Source organism: Monodon monoceros, unplaced genomic scaffold, assembly GCF_005190385.1.
Source record: "Monodon monoceros isolate NGI ecotype Baffin Bay Population unplaced genomic scaffold, NGI_Narwhal_1 Super_Scaffold_15, whole genome shotgun sequence".
NCBI classification, from domain to species: domain Eukaryota; kingdom Metazoa; phylum Chordata; class Mammalia; order Artiodactyla; family Monodontidae; genus Monodon; species Monodon monoceros.
In genome coordinates this window covers 82,782,235-82,801,781 of record NW_021703771.1, presented here as the reverse complement: position 1 = coordinate 82,801,781, position 19,547 = coordinate 82,782,235, and the positions used below count along the sequence as shown (strand labels likewise).

The 19,547-nt window shown below is 36.7% G+C and overlaps 1 protein-coding gene across 10 annotated transcripts in view; it reads left to right on the top strand.

The window, feature by feature from the left end:
- AGPAT4 (1-acylglycerol-3-phosphate O-acyltransferase 4) overlaps positions 1–19,547 on the top strand; it is a 1,398,816-nt gene that overhangs the window by 219,455 nt on the left and 1,159,814 nt on the right. For all 10 annotated transcript variants that reach the window (XR_003793727.1, XR_003793728.1, XM_029224043.1 and 7 more), the window contains exon 2: positions 18,834–18,997. Coding sequence is in view for 8 of the 10 variants with exons in the window: in XM_029224043.1 (XP_029079876.1) it covers positions 18,834–18,997 (164 nt within the window). In the remaining 2 variants the exon portion in view is untranslated. The remainder of the gene's footprint in view (positions 1–18,833; positions 18,998–19,547) is intronic.

Sequence of the window (19,547 nt, the reverse complement as noted above, 5' to 3'; positions counted from 1 at the left end):
AAGGGTCTATGATTTCATCCTCTTTGTAAGCTAAATTCGGCCTGCCACAGTTGCGTGGATGCTGGTAGAAGACATGAGACTTCTGGGTCAGAGACTAGGATCATTTATTACTCACAGCAACATCAGTAGCCATGCTATCAGCATCCCCCCAGCCCCAGTCCCCATAGGGCAATGTGAAGAGGGCCAGGTGACACCTGCACTCACAGTGGGTGGCATTAAAGTAGAGGAATCTGAAAGTTAGGGAACCTAAATCTTTTATAAAAGACAGTAATCATGCCTGCCCTTTGATCCAGATGTTTGCTATACAAACACCCATGAAAAGACTGTGCAGCATGGAGGGTAGTGAAGCAAATTTGTAGAAACACCAAAGACCCAATGGAGAATGATATCCTGATAGAAAGATTTGAGTTGAATTCTTCCTTTTTTTGTGGCAAATATTAACATTATACTGATTTAATGGAAAACTTTTTGCTTTAAATAATCTTTACCATGTTTGTTGTAGCTCCTCAAGAGTGATCATTTGAAGTAGGTTCAGAGCATTGCCCACATTTAATAATGAAGAGTTAAATGATTTAATACAAACTCTTGCAGAGACTTTGCGTCAAAGCAAATACTCACATGTTCAAAGATGAGTTTTAATTTACTGGACTAAATAAAGTTCTCATTGACTCCTTGTCTTGAACTTCAGGTATTTAGCCTTAAAATTACCTACTGGACCTATGATATTTTCTATCAGTGTTAAAATTTGGAAAGCACTTGTCCATCTGTCAGAGCACATAGTTGTTATTACAGAAGGACCTGTAGAACTGTGTATGATGAGAGGATAAGAAACACATTAGCTTCTTAACCCTTAAAGCTTATATTGGAGGAGACTATATGTGTGTGTCTATGTATTTATATGTATACACACATAAATTTGTTGTAAACATCAAGTTGAAGTGAAATGGCATGATGTTTTTGATAGTTACAGTTGACCCTTGAAAACATGGATTTGAACTGGGTGGGCCCACTTACAATGTGGATTCTTCTTCAATAGTAAATACTATAATACTACATGATTTGCAGTTGGTTAAATCTGCAGATGCAGAACCTCAGATACCAAGGAACCATGGATGTTGAGAAACTACATATATGGAGGCCGACCATAAGTTACATGTGGATTTTCGACTGCTTGGAGGGTTGGCACCCCTAACTCCCGAGTTGTTCAAGGGTCAACTTTGTATTAATCTACATAGTAGAACTAGAGATGCCTTTGTGAGAAACCATGCACAATCAACACAACTGATGCCCAAATTTAATTAACAGTAGACATTTGTTAACCAAATATTGGCCTCAGGTGTGAAGTTCAGAATCATGATACAACTTTTAGAATATCATACAGTTCAGAATATAAACATGTAGACATTTTAACATATTCCTTTTTTAAATGTGGGGTACCCAGATGAGTTAACATATTGTCTGAATTTTGAAAGATTGTTCTTTTGTGCATTAGAAAACTTAGCCTTTTAAAAGTTTTAAGAGACACCTTTAGAGTTCTCAAAATTATTTAAGACACTTAGTGCTATCTGGTCACTTGCTACTGCAAATATATCCATCCATTATAATACTGATATCCTCATGGCTAATGAAAACACCTTGTTTTTTCCTAAAAACTTAGGAAATACTTAGTATTTAAGTTTCATTAATGTTGTAGTATGAATCAGTACTTCATCCCTTTTTAATTACCACAAAGTATTTCATTGTATGAACATACCACGTGTGCATATATCCATTTATTAATTAATCTGTCTTTTGGCTGTTGAAAAGGAGGCTGATATGAACATTCATGTATAAGGTTTTACATGGACATATGTTTTCATTTCTCTTGAGTATATGCTTAGGAGTAGAATTGCTGGGTTATATGGTAACTCTGTATGTTTAACTGTCTGAGGAACTGCCTGTTCCTCAGACTGTTTTCCAAAGTGACTGCACCATTTTACATTCCCACCAGCAATGTATGAAGTTCCAGTTTCTGCACATCTATAGAGATTTTAAGAGACGATTTTAACAAATATATCTAAGTGGAGCTTAAGAATGTAACATCATTTTGATGACTACCAGAAAGCCATTTTCCAATTTATTTTGAAAAATGTGGTTAATTTTTATTGTTTACTTATAGCTGCTAACATTTACTGAGTGCCCACAATATACATGTAGTCAGCCATTTAATCCTTGTAGCAACCCTAGAAAGTAGGCATCAATGCTGTTTTTACTTTTGAGGGTATTAAAGCATGGAAAGGTTAAGTGACACATCAGGAAGGTTGAGAAGAGAGTTCACCCAGGTGGCCTGGCTTGAGAGCTCTGTATCTGAATTCACACTCTGCCCTGGCACATGTTGAGTGGTGCTGCCACAGGTTTAAGTCTTTGCTGGGAAGTTAGAAAATATATTCGCAAATGGAATTTTGTATTTTAACTTTAAGAACGAAACTATAATGTAAGTTTTGGTCTATGGGACAAAGACTCACTAACCGTTTTGTTAACTATTAATTATGAATTGCATTAAGTCAATGGAAGACATTTCTTATACACAATTAGTACTATCATTTAGTGAATGTTTGCTGTGTGCCAGACACTCTTTCAAGTGTGTTTCTTCATTCACTCAACAGTAATGTGATGCTGACTTTAGAAGAGATTAGCTTAAATGTCTTTAATGCACGAATCAATAATGTATATTAGCTCACAATGAAAACATTTACTTCTTCCTTTCTCTTACTCAATTCAAATAATTTAATTATATTCATTTTCTTCATCTTGAAAATTATTGGCTAACGGGCACATGAAAATATGTCTAACATCGCAAATTATTGGAGAAATGCAAATTGAAACCGCAGTGAGGTGCTACCTCATACCTGTCAGAATGACTATCATGAAAAAATCTACAAATAACAAATGTTGGAGAGGATGTGGAGAAAAGGGAACCCTTGTATACTTTTGATGGGACTGTAAATTGCTGCAGCCACTATGGAAAATAGTATGGAGGTTCCTCAAAAAACTAAAAATAGAACTACCATATGATCCAGCAATTCCACTCCTGGGTATATATCCAGAAAAATTGAAAACACTAATTCAACAACATGCACCCCAGTGTTCACAGCAGCACTATTTACAATAGCCTGGACATGGAAGCAACCCACAAATAGATGTTTTAATATATCAACAGACTATTGGATTAAAAAAGTGATATATCTATATATATGAATATATACATGAATTTATATGTATGTGAATATTATTTGTCCATAAAAAGAATGAAATACTGCCATTTGCAACAATGTGGATGGACCTAGAGCATATTATGCTTAGTGAAATAAGTAAGACAGAGAAAGACAAATATTGTATATCACTTATACATGAAATCTAAAAAATAATACAAATGAATGTATATGCAAAACAGAAACAGACTCATAGACATAGAAAACAAACTTGTGGTTACCATATGGGGGGGAACAAATTAGAAGTATGGAATTAACAAATACAAACTACTATACATAAGCTAGATGAACAACAAAGATATACTGTATAGCACAGGAAATTATACCCATTATCTTGTAATAATCTATAATGGAGTATAATCTGCAAAAATAATGAATCACTATGCTGTACACTTGAAACTAAGACAACTTTGTAAATCATCTATACTTCAATACAAAAAAAAATAGTGAAATAAATTTGCCTTAGTGTCACATGGAAAATTTCTCGATAGCAAGAAAAGAATTAAAGGCCTATAAGTTGCCATTTAAAACAACAACAGCAAAAAGCTGGGGCAAATTAATTTTATTCACAAAGATAGCAAGTTATCCCATCTCTGGGAGGGGAAGACATAAACTGGGAACATTTAATATCATTATATGTTTATATAATACTAGCTTTCCCTAAAATGCTCCTCCTATCAGAAGAACTGTATTTCTTGGATATCTTTATAAACCTCTTTGTGTTTTTTTTTTTTTTTTTTTTTTTTTTGCGGTACGCGGGCCTCTCACTGTTGTGGCCTCTGCCGTTGCGGAGCACAGGCTCCGGACGCGCAGCCTCAGCGGCCATGGCTCACGGGCCCAGCCGCTCCGCGGCATGTGGGATCTTCCCAGACCAGGGCATGAACCCGTGTCCCCTGCGTCGGCAGGCGGACTCACAACCACTGCGCCACCAGGGAAGCCCTATAAACTTCTTTTTGATTGAAGCAACTAAGAATGCAAAATTGTTTGAAAATTGTTTCTATAAAAAAGAGCAAATAAAATATTTTTAAAATATTTTATTAGTGATTGAGCAAACAAAAATACAAAGAAACAAAACCGTGGAACAGCAGTACAGTGTGATCTCAAGTTTGTGTCCACATCACTAAATTGCTGCTTGTTTCCACCAATTGACTCTAAGTAGGATGACTTTTCAGTTTGGAGTTGGTGCAGTTTTTATTTCTTTGTATTAATCAACTTCATTGTGATTTCATATTAATGTTATTATATTAGAGTCAGTAATCTATTTTGCTCAAATCTTGCACATTTTTAAGTTGGTATAAAATTTATTGTAGGCTTTAATATTTGCAGTATTGTCATACTGCTTATATTAAGGTTTAAATAATAAAACAATTGCATTTTTATAAAATGTTTTCAGTGGGATTTAAAAACTTTCATGATTTGCTTTTCACTGTCTTCAGTTTAATAATACATAAAAAGCTCATCTTTAGTAGTTAGAAATTTTGTATTTCTTTTTCTCAAACTTGTTTTTCTTTTCCATTCCCCCACAGAACTTTATCCTATTGTAATAAATCAGTCTTCCTTATTCATGGATTCCATATTTGCAAATTCATCTACATGGTAAAATGTATTGTATTCTAACCTCAAAATCAATGCTTGTGGCACTTTCTTGGTCATTGACAGACAAATACAGAATGGTGAGGAAATTTGAGCGGCTCCCTGTGCAGATTCCTAGCTGAGATAGAACAAGGCTGTGCTCTGCTTTCTTGTTTCAGTTCTCATACTGTCAACGTGTCCTTTTTGTGCTCTATTTAGTGCTGTGTTTTCACATTTTTGTGCTTTTTCTTGGTGACTTTGCTCTTTAAAATGACCCCCAAGGCTAATGTTGAAATGCTGTCTAGTGCCCTAAGTACAGGAAGGCTGTGACGTGCCTTATGGATAGAATATGTGTGTTAAAGAAGCTTCGTTCAGATATGAGTTTGATTGCTGCTGGCCATCAGTTCATTGTTAATGAATCAACTATGTATATTAAATAAGGTGTCTTTAAACAGACGCACACATAAAACAAGGCTATGTATTGATTGGCTGAAGAAAATGTTGTGACCAGAGGCTCACAGGAACCTAACCTTGTATTTTTCCTAGGAGCAGTGGTTCAGTATTCACTAGTTCAGTGTTTGTCGTGACTTTATAGAACCTAACTACCATAAATAACAAAAAATGGATTTTATTTTTTTTCACAATTCAAGTTTTCATCATTTATTGATAAATCAAAATAGTCCATGGCATTAGAGTCTAAGAAGCATTCTATGCAAAATCATGGTGAGTTGCAGGAGGAATAAGGCAATATTTTATTCTTCAAGTTATAGACATGGAATTAACCTGGCTTTCCTTGGACCGTAGGACTTTTGCTGGGAGGAAATGATGCAGTGTGAGAAAAATGGATTTTTTTGGTTTTAAATTTCTTTATGCATCTCTTTGAAACACATCTCTGCAACAAAAACATGTATAAAAATTGAAATTTAAGATATATTTTTAAATTTCCTAGTGTTGTAAACCTTGCTATTAACAATTTCTACTGGATTGCAATATCGTTAATTCTTTTTTAGTATAAAAATTATTAAAACAATCTAAATATCTTACATATTAGGATGAATAATTTGTTGGTGTTTTTGACAAATAATTATTCAGAAAAAATTATATTAGAAATGCATCTCTTAATGAGATGGATTAGGTTATTTTTCTAATTGATAACATGTATCTGCGGATAAGAATTACTTATTGCTAGAATGAAAAAGTTCAACATTATTTTGTTCTTTCCTTTTATTTTTATAGTTGTAAGCCCATGTTCTAATAAATAAGTATATGGGAATAGAAGGGATTTTATTATAGCAATATTACTTTATTCTTTTAATTCCTTCAAGGTTATAAAATGAGAAAAATTGCTTAGCAAGTCTTCATTACAGTTATTTCAGTGATCTATCAATTTATAGCTCAATTGAACCCATCTGCAATTTTGTTGAAAGCAAAGAATTTGCACCTATCTACTTAGAAAACAATATATAGTCATTCACTTTTTCAGTTTCTGGGAAGTGTATCATATAGATTATACTAAGATTTTTTAACTCACTATTAATTTTACTGACTTTTCTTTCATTTAGAGGCATTTTGTTCAATCCAATAAATTTAGAAAAGGTTGGGAAAATTGAAATATTGTTAATTTCAATATACTTTTGCCAGTGCAGTGTTTATGATTGAATGCTTTTTTCGTACTTTAAGTATGTTTTTATCAAAGCCTTGGAGCTGTATATATAACTTTTTCGATTTGTGGAAAATGCCTGCCTTTTGGCATGATTGGCAAGACAAGTCTTTATCATATTAGTCAGTGAATAAAGGTTAATTTATCAGAAAAAAAATGGGCCCATGTAGCCATTTTGTTATTATTTAATTCTGATACCTCAGAATAAGGGTGAGTGGCTGTCTAGCTGGCTAGATGGCTGGGTGGGTGAGTGGAAGGGGGGACAGCTGGTTGAATGGCTAGTTGGATGGATAGAAGGGTGGATGGATAACTAAGGAATAGAACTTTGCCTGCAGTTCATTTCCTAAATGAAATAAGGCACTCTCACCTTGTATTACAAACAGTCTTATCTCTACTCTCCTGAGACTCAACCTGAGGAGGAATTGCTTCTTTGGCAAGACTGAGGGTGTGGAAGAGCTGGGATACTTAAATACATTGGCATCCCTTTTGTCCCTCTTTACTCTAGCTGAATTCCTAACAACACAACCTAACCCAGCGCTGATAATGGTCTGAAATGACTAAAATACACTGTTCCTAATACCAACTTTCACCCTACTGTGTAAGAAGTCAAGCTCTACTGCAGGTTAATGGGACCTTGGTTAAAAGAGGCTTCTCAGTCACCAATAATTCAGGTTGTCCTTTTTTGACACCCTGTGGTAATGCAACAGAGTGAAATTGGGGAAGAGTGAGTGGTATGCTTTTCTTTGTAAAATAGGAAAATGTTGATTTTGAAGAGAAGGTTGCACAAAAGATCTATTATGACACCTCAGCCATAGGCATGTTTTCTGACATATTAGTCTTAAGGAAGCATATGTGAGAATTAGGAGGTATAAGAATTACCCTCTTACACCCTCGGGTAACATATAGTCTTTGTGTGAAGTCACTGATCTAAAGTAGAGAAGCTTCAGGACACAGCTGCTAGTTCCTGCTCCTTTCCTTATAAATCTTGGGTAAACCACTTTTCCTTCTTGTACATCTGTTTATTCATTTTAAAAGTAGGAGTAGTGAATGCTGTCACCATCATCTTTTAGAAGTGTTGTGAAGATTAACTGAGATTATGTCTGTAAAAGCACTTTGAAAACTGAAAGCTCTATCTAAACATGAGATATCAGTATCAGTATCCTGCAGTCACTTTAGATCAATTACAGTGTACTCTAAAGCATAGTGAAATAGAACTCCATTTGGGAAAATCTTTCTTATTGAAAGAAAATAAAAGGTAGATTTTTTAGTTACCTAAACATTAATATTGTACAACTGACATAGTAACCATAATTTTTAAGCCATATGTTGGGCCTTAGGTAAGAGCTAATAATTGTTAAAACTTATAACGTGCTGGGCACTTTTCTAAATACTTTGCATATATTAATTCATTGAATTCTCACAACCAATTGAGGCAGATACTATTGCTAGCTCCTATTTTATAGAGAATAAACTGAGGACCAGAAACTGTGTGACATGATTACATAGTTGATAAGGGACAGTCTTAGGCTTTGAATCTCAGCAGGTAGTTCCAGAGTTCGTGGTCGTAGCCATAATACACACCTCTTGTTTTGTGGATTCTTAATTACATTTTTCCTTCGTCCCATTCTCCACTTCCCATAATGTTACTTCTGTTAAGTAATTAAAAAAGAAAATGGAAGAATTAAAGAGAAAAAAAGAGTTGGAAGGGGGGCCAAGAGAGAGAAAGAGAAGAACCAATGCAAAATCCACTGGGTATGCCTTTGCCAAAGAATCACAGCAGTTGCCTTGAGGCCATAGATAATGTCTTTGCCTACAGTTTCTCTTGTCTACACCTCCAGACCTCGAGGTCTGTTACCCACTGAGGAGGGTAGGAAGGGCGCATTGTCGTCTGTCTATATCCAGGGAGGCTGGGGGCAGTGGAAGACCCATACATTCCAAGCCTGGCTAAATGAGGTACCAGGTACATCTCCCAACTCAAAGAAAGGAAGGAATGGAGGATGCAGAGTGTGATATTTGAGCCTTTTCTCCCATCTCAAATGGTGACACCACAATTCAGTACCTCTTTTCTTTTTCTCAGAATTTTGTATTTGAATCCATGTGATAATTAATATTGTCATCCTGCCTTCTCATACTTTTTTGCTCAGCATTTTTTTATTCATTTATTTCCAAACTATTTCTGTCTTTGTATGTAAAATGTGGCTCTTGTAGAAAGTACATAGTTGTGTCAACCTTGTTCTGTCCTGACAGTCTCCACCTTTTTTGTTTTTTTTTTTTTTTGCCGTACACGGGCCTCTCACTGTTGTGGCCTCTCCCATTGCGGAGCACAGGCTCCAGACGCGCAGGCTCAGCGGCCACGGCTCACAGGCCCAGCCGCTCCGCGGCATGTGGGATCTTCCCGGACCGGGGCACGAACCCGTGTCCCCTGCATCGGCAGGCAGACTCTCAACCACTGCGCCACCAGGGAAGCCCCAGTCTCTACCTTTTAATTGAAGTGTTATTTCATTAAAATTTAATGTAATTATTGAAATGATTGAATTTATCATTTTATTATATGTTTTCTATTTACTTTTCCAGTTTTGCTCCTCTGTTACTCATTTGCTGATTCTGGAGGATTCAGTAGTTTGTAGAATTCCCTTGTAATTTTTATTTGCTTTTTGGCTCAACATTTTTATTCATTTCAATTTTAATTCTAGGAATTATAGTGTATATTCTTAAATTTTGACAGTCAATATTGTTAATAATGCACCAGTTTCCACCCAAAATGTAGAAGAAATGGTTGATATCCATCCCCCATTCTTTATGCTGTAGTTGTCATATTTATTATATTTGTATGTATTTTGGACTCCTCATGAAACTTTTTAATTTTTGCGTTGAATGTTTTCTTAGCTCAGCACCATAATGAACTATCACTAGACTGAGTGGTTTAAACAATAGAAATTTATTTTCTCACAGTTCTGGAGGCTGGCAGTCTGAGATCAGAGTTCTAGTATGGTCAGGTTCTGGGGAGGGCCCTCTTCCTGGCTTATAGACAGCCTCCTTTTTACTGCATCCTCACATGGCAGGAGAGACAGCAAACTCTGTGGTGTCTCTTCTGGTATAAGGACACTAATCTCTTCATGAGTGCCTCACCCACATGCCCTTATCTAAAACTAACCATCTCCCCAAGCTCCCATCCCCATATACCATTGCATTGGGGGTTAGGGCTTTAACATATGAATTTGGCTGGGGGGGTTACTAAACTCAGTCCATATAAGCAATTATATTATTAAAGAAATTAAGATGAATAAAGCAAAAAATCCCCACATAATTGTCTTCTGTATTTACTCAGGCATTTAGCATTTCTGATGTTCTTATCCCTTTCTGAGGATCTACATTTCCATCTGTTGTCATTTCTCTTTAGTATGAAGAATTTTCTTTAGCATTTCTTTTAGGGTGAGTCTGCTTGTGACAGATTTTCTTAGTTTTCTTACATCTTAAAATATCTTTATTTTGCCTTTATTCCTGAAGGATATTCTTACTGGATGTAGAATTCTGTGTTTAACAGTGTTTTTGTTTTTAATTTGAATACCTTAAAGATGTTATACTTTTACTTCTGGCCTCCATTGCTTTTGATGATGAGTTTAAGCTATGTGAAGGAATCTCTTTTCCTGTTGCTTTCAAAACTTGTTCCTTATCTTTGGCTTTCAATAGTTTGACTCTGATGTGCCTTGACACAGTCTTATTCAAATTTATGTTGCTTTTCGTTGTTGAGCATTTTGAATATGTACATTTATGTATTTCATCATATATTTTAAAATTCTGGGCATTATGTCTCAAATAATTTTTCTGCCCCATTTTCTCTTCTTTCTTTTTGTCACTACTATTATATATATGTTAAACCATTTGATATTACCTACCAAGTCCCTGAGGTCTGTTCATTTTTTAAAAAGCTCCCTTCTCTCTATTCTTCATTAACATTTCCCTGTTTTATCTCCATTTTGTTATTAAATCTATTAATAAATATTTATTTCAGATATTGTAGTTTTAGTTCTAGAATTTCCAGTTGATTCTTTTTTATAATCTTCATTTTCTGCAGGAAGTTGTTCTGACATGTTACTCAGTCATTACAAAAAGCAAAAATTCTGGCCTCTATCTGTTTAACACTGTGATAGTGAGGGTGAGGAGACTAAATGAAGTTTCTGATTAGAAAGAGCTTAAAAGATAGTTAGAAATCAAGAATTATGTAAGAAACTAATAAAGAATGATACCAGATAGCATATAATCAAACATTATGTGTTATAAATAATAGTTTTTTTAAAAAAAAATAGTAATAGTGAATAGTGACCTGGATCCTGCAACAACCCAATTAAGGTTAGATTGTATATGCAAGGTTGCTAAATGTTGAGCTGTGATTACGAAAATGCTGATTAATTCTAGAGCTTTGTTCTTCACTATTATTCATTGGGTGGAGGAATAGATTAGTATAGACTAGATTATATTAGAAATGAAGTAGGACTCAAAGCAATGACATCATTTGACTTTATTCTAGAAAAGAAATTATAGAAGTCAAAATCTATCTATTCTCTGCTGCCAGAGGATAATTTCACAATCTTCTCATCCTGATGGTTAATAGCTTCACTCAAGAGCAACCATATGCGTTACGCTAATGTGCAACACTTTGAACGACAGGATACAAAATAAGGGGGCAGGGGGAGGTAAACATGGCTGAGATATGGAATTTCTACCAGTTGAGCTTGATCCCTGACTCAAACCTGGATGGGCTCCATTGTTACCAGAGTTCTCTACTCTGGGCGTTGGTGGGAGTTCGACATCACAGTTTGAGGCTGCATTCTCAAGCAGAGGCCTGTGCTTTACATTGTCAGTTGAAGGTAACCCTTAAGGGCCAGAGAATATATTCACAGTTTGTCCTTTTAAGGATATTTGATGCACCTACACAAGACCATTACCTGGATACATTTTTTTGTTGTTATTCTTTATATCTGTTGTATAGGAAGGGTAACTTTACTAGATGTTGCAGTTAGCTTTCTTCTAACTTTTTCCTCTGAACTTAGAAGTTACTTACATGACCAGATAGCAAGTGTCTATTATTCCTTAATTGGTGATTTTGTGTTTGTTATTTTTCTGCGATAATCAGAATATAATAATGGTCCTCTCTCAAAACAAGTGTTTGATTTTCTTAAACTATTAATATTAGTAATTTTTAAGTGCTGGTCACACCTTCACCCCCTACTTACTTTAATCCTACATGGTAGATGTTCTTGCTGAATCATACTTTGTGCTTTTCTCAGTTTAAGAAAAAAGTCATTAAAATTCAAGTTTAAAACATACAATAAAGTACCCAATTTGGTCATTCATTTACCTAGGTTTAGAAAATACTGTATGTGTGTGTGTGTGTAAAATATATGTGTGTGGATATACACATATATGTAATATATTTATATGTATACTTTTATATATATACACACACATCTTTTCTTTATAATTGTTTCTTAGACTAATATTAAGATGTTATGGACTAATAGGTATATGTATATATATTATATGTGTATATATTATATACTTATACATATAAAGTATATACACAGTAATTTTATTAATTTGGACATACACACATATGTATACATGCATATATACCTATATATGAATACACATACATATTCTTTTGTAATCATTTCTTAAATTAATTTTTAATGATTTAAAGTATATTAAATTTTTTTACTAGCAGAGTCCTATGAAAAATGCCTAATATGCTGCAGTCCTTTAACAAATGGTTTAAATTATGAGTGCAAGAAATTAGGATTAAAACAAATTTTACTTTCTGAATACTGAAGATATACTGTGTGATTTGTGGGAGGTTAATTTCACCTTTATATAAGGATTTTGAGATTTCTATATGAAAGTTGTTAAGTACATGTTCAGTGTAGTTCTTGTGAGCAAAATCTATAACATGAAGAATGTAGGAATTGGTTCTAAGGATTAGATAATTCCATGGACTCACATTGTTCTGAGGATGGTCTGAGGTTGATAGTTGTGAGAAAGTTGGATTTTAAAATAAGAATATAAAGTAAAAATCATGGTGAATGAAAATACCCCATTGAAATATATTAAATTGCCCAAGAATTATAAAACATGCAGCTTGGATAATACAACCCTGGGAGGACGCTCAGAAAAGAAGAGAGTTCAAGCAGACCTCTGGGTGCTCTAAAATCAGTAGGTCGAACAAAAAAAGAGAATCTGATAGATGAAGCTAAGAAAGTACGTCCTGTGTTGTAGGAGGGAAACTAGGAGGGCTTAGTGGCAGATGCCAAGAGAAAAAAAGTTTTATTGGAACAAGATCCTTACTGAATGTCCCTGAATGGCCAAATATGAGAAGAATAGAGAAGCAACCATTGACTGGAAACGTGGAGGTCATACCAAGAGCAGGCTTCAAGAGTAGTTCATAAAAGAACGGAAAGTAAAGAAATGGAAAGCTGAACTGTAAGAAATTCACAGTAGAATATTCTGTGCAGAGAAGTGGGATAGTGAATGGAGGGGAATGTGAGGACAAGGTTTGTCTGTTTGGGGTAGAAGCTACTAGAGTGATATTTCTCAAAGGTAAAGAAGAAACTACCTCACCAGAGATATGTAGGGTTACTTTTTTGTTGCCATGGTTATTAGAGTGCGCTCCTGACATTTACTGGGCTGCCCCTGGAGCTAAACATCCTGCAGAGCTTAGGGCATTCTCTCTTGAGGAGGAATTGTCTTGCTCGAAAAGCAATGAGCCCATTTATACTCTGATGGCAATGGTCTATCTTGGGCTCTGTTTTCATTTGATTCTCTCAGCGAAAATGTCTAAGCTCACATGATATTCCATGACATCTAAAATCACTTCGTCACTAAGCCTTTGATAAGTTCTGGATTTCTCTGGATTGGCCTACCTTGGATCACCTCTATCCTAGGGAGTCAATCACTATGACCTGGGGAACACCAGGCACTGACTGGTTTATGTCCATCTTTGAGCCAGTCACTGTGACAAAGAGGATGAGGTTGTGCTAATTAATGAGAGCTCACACCTGGAGTTGGGGGGGGGAAGGGTGAATCACCCCACCTCAATCCTGTGACTAGTCTCAGTGTAGGAGGAGTAGAATGGCTGCTTTCAAGGCAGTCAGAATCCTACAAGGACCATAATCATTGATGAAACTATTATAGTTATAACTAAAAAATTAGGCCCCAATCAGACAGGACAAGTAGAATAGCCCTGAGAAAAATATAAGTAAGTGCCCATCAACCTATGACTCCTTCCCCCTCCTTCCTCCCAGTTACTTTCTTATCCTCTGGGTCTTCTGAACCCTGGTCAAGGATAACATAAAAAGTAAGTGTGAATGTGACTCATCATCTTTTTCTTATCATTGTATTATGGTGCTTATTGATAATACACATAATGGATAATGTTTAGTGATATGGTGTTTATTTCTGGTGCTATAATAGGTGTCATCAGAACAAGCATTCCCAAACTTCTAATTTATAATTAAATCTCAGAACATGGAGATAAGCTAAATTCTTTATCATGTCTCTGTTCTTGGAAGTTGTCTGTATCATGAAGAGGAGCAGAAATTTAAAAAAAAATAGGCTACTTAATTTAGCTCTTCTCACCTCCTATTTAATCTACCTTAGTTATAATACAAACAGTGGAAGCTGCTTTAATGAGTGCTACCTCCACTAGGTGACTAAAATTAGGAAACTAGTTTTGCAAAACAAACTTACCTTGTACCAAGAGTACAAGGTAATATACTAAGGACTCTTTCCAAAATTTCCTAATACATCCATAATCTCAACAAATCTTTTGTAACTGGCACTTGATGTTGTATACATTATCTCCATTTTAGCAGATAAGGAAGCTAAGAATCCAGGTGAACAGATAATTTGTCCTAAGTCATAAAATTAGCAACTGGCACAACCAGGATTCCAATTTCTTTTGTCCTGGCTCTGAGGGCATTCTGCTTTCTATGACTCTTAAAGAGGTAGTAGAGGAGGAGGGTTGGGTGCTTCTCTCCTCCTCTCTTTTAGGAATCATTCTCCTCCTCTCTTTTAGGAATCATGGCTGAAATGACAGGACTAGAACAGACGGAACATACACATTTCTCACATGGGTCAGAAAAAGATGGAGACCCACTGCGAATTATGGTACTGCCATTAAACACTAGCTGTTTTCCATATAATGGCATTTGGCTATTTATCAGGTCACTTTAAGATGTTTGTTCTTATCCATACCAATATTTTAGTTGGCCAAATATCTGCTATGTATTTGATCAGTCTTTCCATCAGAAAATTCATACTACATTTCTGATTTGCTGCTCAAAAATAATCATTTATAAAGTATTGGTACAGTTTATCCAAATTTAACTTAAGCTCACAAACTTTTTTCTATTTATAAGGAAAAAAAGGCTTTTATTATTATTTTTTTTACATCTTTATTGGAGTACAATTGCTTTACAATGGTGTGTTAGTTTCTGCTTTATAACAAAGTGAATAAGTTATACATATACATATGTTCCCATATCTCTTCCCTCTTGCATCTCCCTCCCTCCCCCACTCCCTATCCCACCCCTCTAGGTGGTCACAAAGCACCAAGCTGATCTCCCTGTGCTATGCGGCTGCTTCCCACTAGCTATCTATTTTACATTTGGTAGTGTATATATGTCCATGCCACTCTCTCACTTTGTCACAGCTTACCCTTCCCCCTCCCCAGATCCTCAAGTCCATTCTCTAGTAGGTCTGTGTCTTTATTCCCATCTTACCCCTAGGTTCTTCATGACATTTTTTTTTCTTAGATTCCATATATATGTGTTAGCATATGGTATTTGTCTTTCTCTTTCTGACTTACTTCACTCTGTATGACAGACTCTAGGTCCATCCACCTCACTACAAATAACTCAATTTCGTTTCTTTTTATGGCTGAGTAATATTCCATTGTATATATGTGCCACATCTTCTTTATCCATTCATCTGATGATGGACACTTAGGTTGCTTCCATGTCCTGGCTATTGTAAATAGAACTGCAATGAACATTTTGGTACATGACTCTTTTTGAATTATGGTTTTCTCAGGGTATATGCCCAGTAGTGGGATTGCTGGGTCATATGGTAGTTCTATTTGTAGTTTTTTAAGGAACCTCCATACTGTTCTCCATAGTGGCTGTACAAATTCACATTCCTACCAAAAGAGGCTTTTAGATAATAGTGATTTCATTAGTGGTACAGAGTTATCTAGTATGTTTTTTGCAGATTTTTTTCCTTTAGTTTTCTTTATAATTCTTGTCCTTAAGGTGGAATTCCCATGATTTGAACCCCTGGAGAAGATCAGCAACTTCAGATCTCCTGGAATATTTATTCCTTTTTTTAGTAGCCTTTGTATAGTTTTCAACTGCTTCTTCCCCAATGGTGTTTTACTTCTTTTAAAAAAGTCTATTCACGCTACTAGAAAATCCAGTTTGCAACTGGGACCATACCTTTTGTCCCTTATAGCCACTCACTTGTTGCCATGTCTTATCTGATGAATTGCTGGTCTTATGGTCTCTGATCAGAGGATGCCAGGAGTATACCTCAAAGGGTTCTGATACATTTTTATTTCTCCTCCTCTACTTTCAACAGTGTCACATGGCATCTACTTAAAAGTATATCAAAAGCACCTTTTCCTCTGTAATTGTTCTTTTCTTTTTTTTTCAATCAGTTTTCTTTATTTGGAACACTTTTGTCACTTCCAGTTTTTACTCTTTCTAAATATTTTGTGTGCTGGTAAAATATGTCAGGATTTTGCTCCTGTGGTGTCATCTCTGGCATCTACTCTCAGTTTGGTGTCATTTTTATCTCATTGTGTCTTGTAAATATTGTTCATTGTGGTTTGCTCTTAGCTCTTCACTGGAGATTTTATTTTTTTAATCTCATTTTCTACTGCTAACCTGTATAGAGGCTATCTGAATTATGTTATAAAGACTTTTTTGCTGTTGTGTTTTGTAATTTTTTTATCATAAGGAAAAGGAATGTGAACTTTTCTTCTGAGACGATTTTAGGCAGCATGTTATAGTAAATGCAATGGGATTTAGAGGTAGATTGAACTGAGTTTAAATTGTGATTCCATTACAAAGTAGCTGATGTCCTTAAAAAAGTGATTACAATTCTCAGGGCCTTCATTTACTTTCTATTAAATAAGGATAATAATACTGACCTTACCAGATCATCAGGAAGCTTAAAATAGCATATATAATGTGCAACTTCTACCACATAGTAACTGCTTGAATATTATTGGCATTGTAATTATTATTTTATTATAATTATTATTTGGTGGGCCATCTCACATTTGAATTTAGAACTAGTAAGTGATAATGCTACATTTAAAGGAGATACGGGGACTTCCCTGGTGGCACAGTGGTTAAGAATCCACCTGCCAATGCAGAAGACACGGGTTCGAACCCTGGTCCAGGAAGATCCCACAGGCCGCGGAGCAACTAAGCCCGTGTGCCACAACTACTAAAGCCCACGTGCCTAGAGCCCGTGCTCCGCAACAAGAAAAGCCACCGTAATGAGAAGCTCGCGCACCGCATTGAAGAGTAGCCCCAGCTCGCTGCAACTAGAGAAAGGCTGCGTGCAGCAATGAAGAAGCAATGCAGCCAAAAATAAAAAAAATATTTATTTATTTAAAAAATTAAATAAAGGAGATACAGCAGAAAATAAGCTATAGTGCTTGACCTTGAGGAGTGTATAATCTTTTAAAGAGGTAAAATATATACCAAAGACATATACAAATATTCGTTATTTTTTAAAGTAATTATTTGATATTTATAAACACTATAAATATTACTTAATGTATTATAGAACACCCTTTGTGGTTTATTTATATTTTGAATATTAGGGAACTGAGAGTTAAAGAGTGAAGGTTAATGTGTTTACCCCAGTCTCCTGAGCTGATAAGGGACCTACAGGAATTGGTGAATAGGTCCTCTCACTTTGGAGGATGTATTTGTCACCTCTGCTGTACTGCTTCCATGAGAGAATGTGGCAAGTCTTGTAAGACGTACACAGTAAAAGCCACTGGAAGCCCTGAAGAGGTGAGGTCAGTCTTGAGGGGGCTGATAGCAAGAGGCCTCTTGGAGGAGGTCACATTGGAGATGGATCGTGGAGGTGAACAGGCTTTCAAAAGGCAGAGGTGAGGAAGGGTGTGACGTGAACAGAGGCAAGGGCTGGGGGCAGGCGTTTTCTGTTATATGTTTTTTGGGAGCATTTAGTTTGAAAGATTTGTGCCTTTAAAGGATTTGAGGGCTACGACACAGCGAGGGCTCTAGATTAATACGGTTTACTTTGCAGAACAGTGTAGGACATTTCGGAGGTGAAGAGAGTATATTAAGACTCCTGCTGGGAGGCTGTTGCAGGAATCTAGATGTGATTGAATGAGCGTAGTGACAGAAGGAGTGGAAGGAAAGGGCAGATGCGAGAGCCATTGAGGTGGCGGGGCAGTTGGCAGTGAGAAGAAAGCATGTAAGAAGACTGTGAGGTTCCAGCCTGGTCCTTGAGGGGAACGGTGGTTCCAAAAAGAGAAAGGGTATATCACTAGTTTCAAAAGAAAGGGCAAATATATATTTCCATAAGACCCAGTGAAGCCTTTTGGCTGGGACCACCAGTGCCTAGGGCTCTGCTGGGTCTTCCCTCTGATCTATAAAGTGGCTTTTTTTTTTTTTTTTTTTTTTTTGTGGTACGCGGGCCTCTCACTGTTGTGGCCTCTCCCGTTGCGGAGCACAGGCTCCGGACGCGCAGGCTCAGCGGCCATGGCTCACGGGCCCAGCCGCTCCGCGGCATGTGGGATCCTCCCAGACCAGGGCACGAACTCGTGTCCCCTGCATCGGCAGGCAGACTCTCAACCACTGCGAAGTGGCTTGGTTTTGTTCCATTGCTGTACCATGGGTGCTAACACAATGCATTTGATTTTTTATTAAGAGGGGCACTGTAGAGGCAGTGTTAGTTTGTACAGGCTGTAAGAGCTGAATCTCTTCGATAAACTCATGGGAATCTTACAATTCCAATCAAGCAAGTGTTCTGCTCGAGTCCCTCTGTTTCCTAGGATGGATGTCAAAGGGAGCATGCAATTTTGTTTGCGGGTCACTGACTAATATATGAAAGGGAAGTCCCACAGGGAAATTCCATTTTTCTCCAAATGTTACTCCATAGCATTAAGTTTTATGTTCTAAGTGAAAGAAAATGTATGCTGTTAATCAAAGGGTGGGTGATGGGTAAATCAGTTTAGAAATGTTGCTATTGCCATTTAAGGGCTTTGAGTAATGCTTACTTTTTTTTTCTTCCCCTCCAATTTTCTTGGTCAGTGTTTGTCAGGTTCAACTCCAGCCATGGTTTCCCAGTGGAGGTCAATTCTGACACCAGCATCTTCCAGCTCAAGGAGGTGGTTGCTAAGCGACAGGGGGTTCCAGCTGACCAGTTGCGTGTGATTTTCGCAGGGAAGGAGCTGAGGAATGACTTGACAGTGCGGGTGAGTCTCCCTTAGTGGATCGTTCCTGGGATGCAGCCAACCCCATTGCTTATGCTGCTTCTGCTGCCAAGCTGACATTCATGCCTGAGATCTAATAGAATAAATAGTGCCTGGGGATTCCTTGAACTTTACTCCATACCGCTTCATTAATTCTGACCTTCTTAATTATGCATTAAAACAGCAAGCCCGAAGGATTGGAAGAATAACTGTGAGCAAGAGAGGGAAAAGAGAGAGAGCCCACAAACTGGGCTTAGTGAATAAATGTTTACTGACTACAGGAGAAGCAAGGCACAATTTCTCTGTCTGTTCAGTTTTTACCTTACTTATTCCATTTGAATCTTAATGAAGAAGGATTCAAATAAATTGTTCCAAATCAGGTTGCTCAGTCACTGTGCTGTGAGGAATGTGTAACCCAATTGTGACCCCTGGAGGATGGTCCTAGGTCTGCTGACGGGGCTCAGTAGGGGAGGTGCAGGGCTCAGGGCCGTTCACAGCAGGATTGAGAGCTCCCTGCCCCGTCAGAATAGCAGTGCCCAAGCTGTGGTGAAGG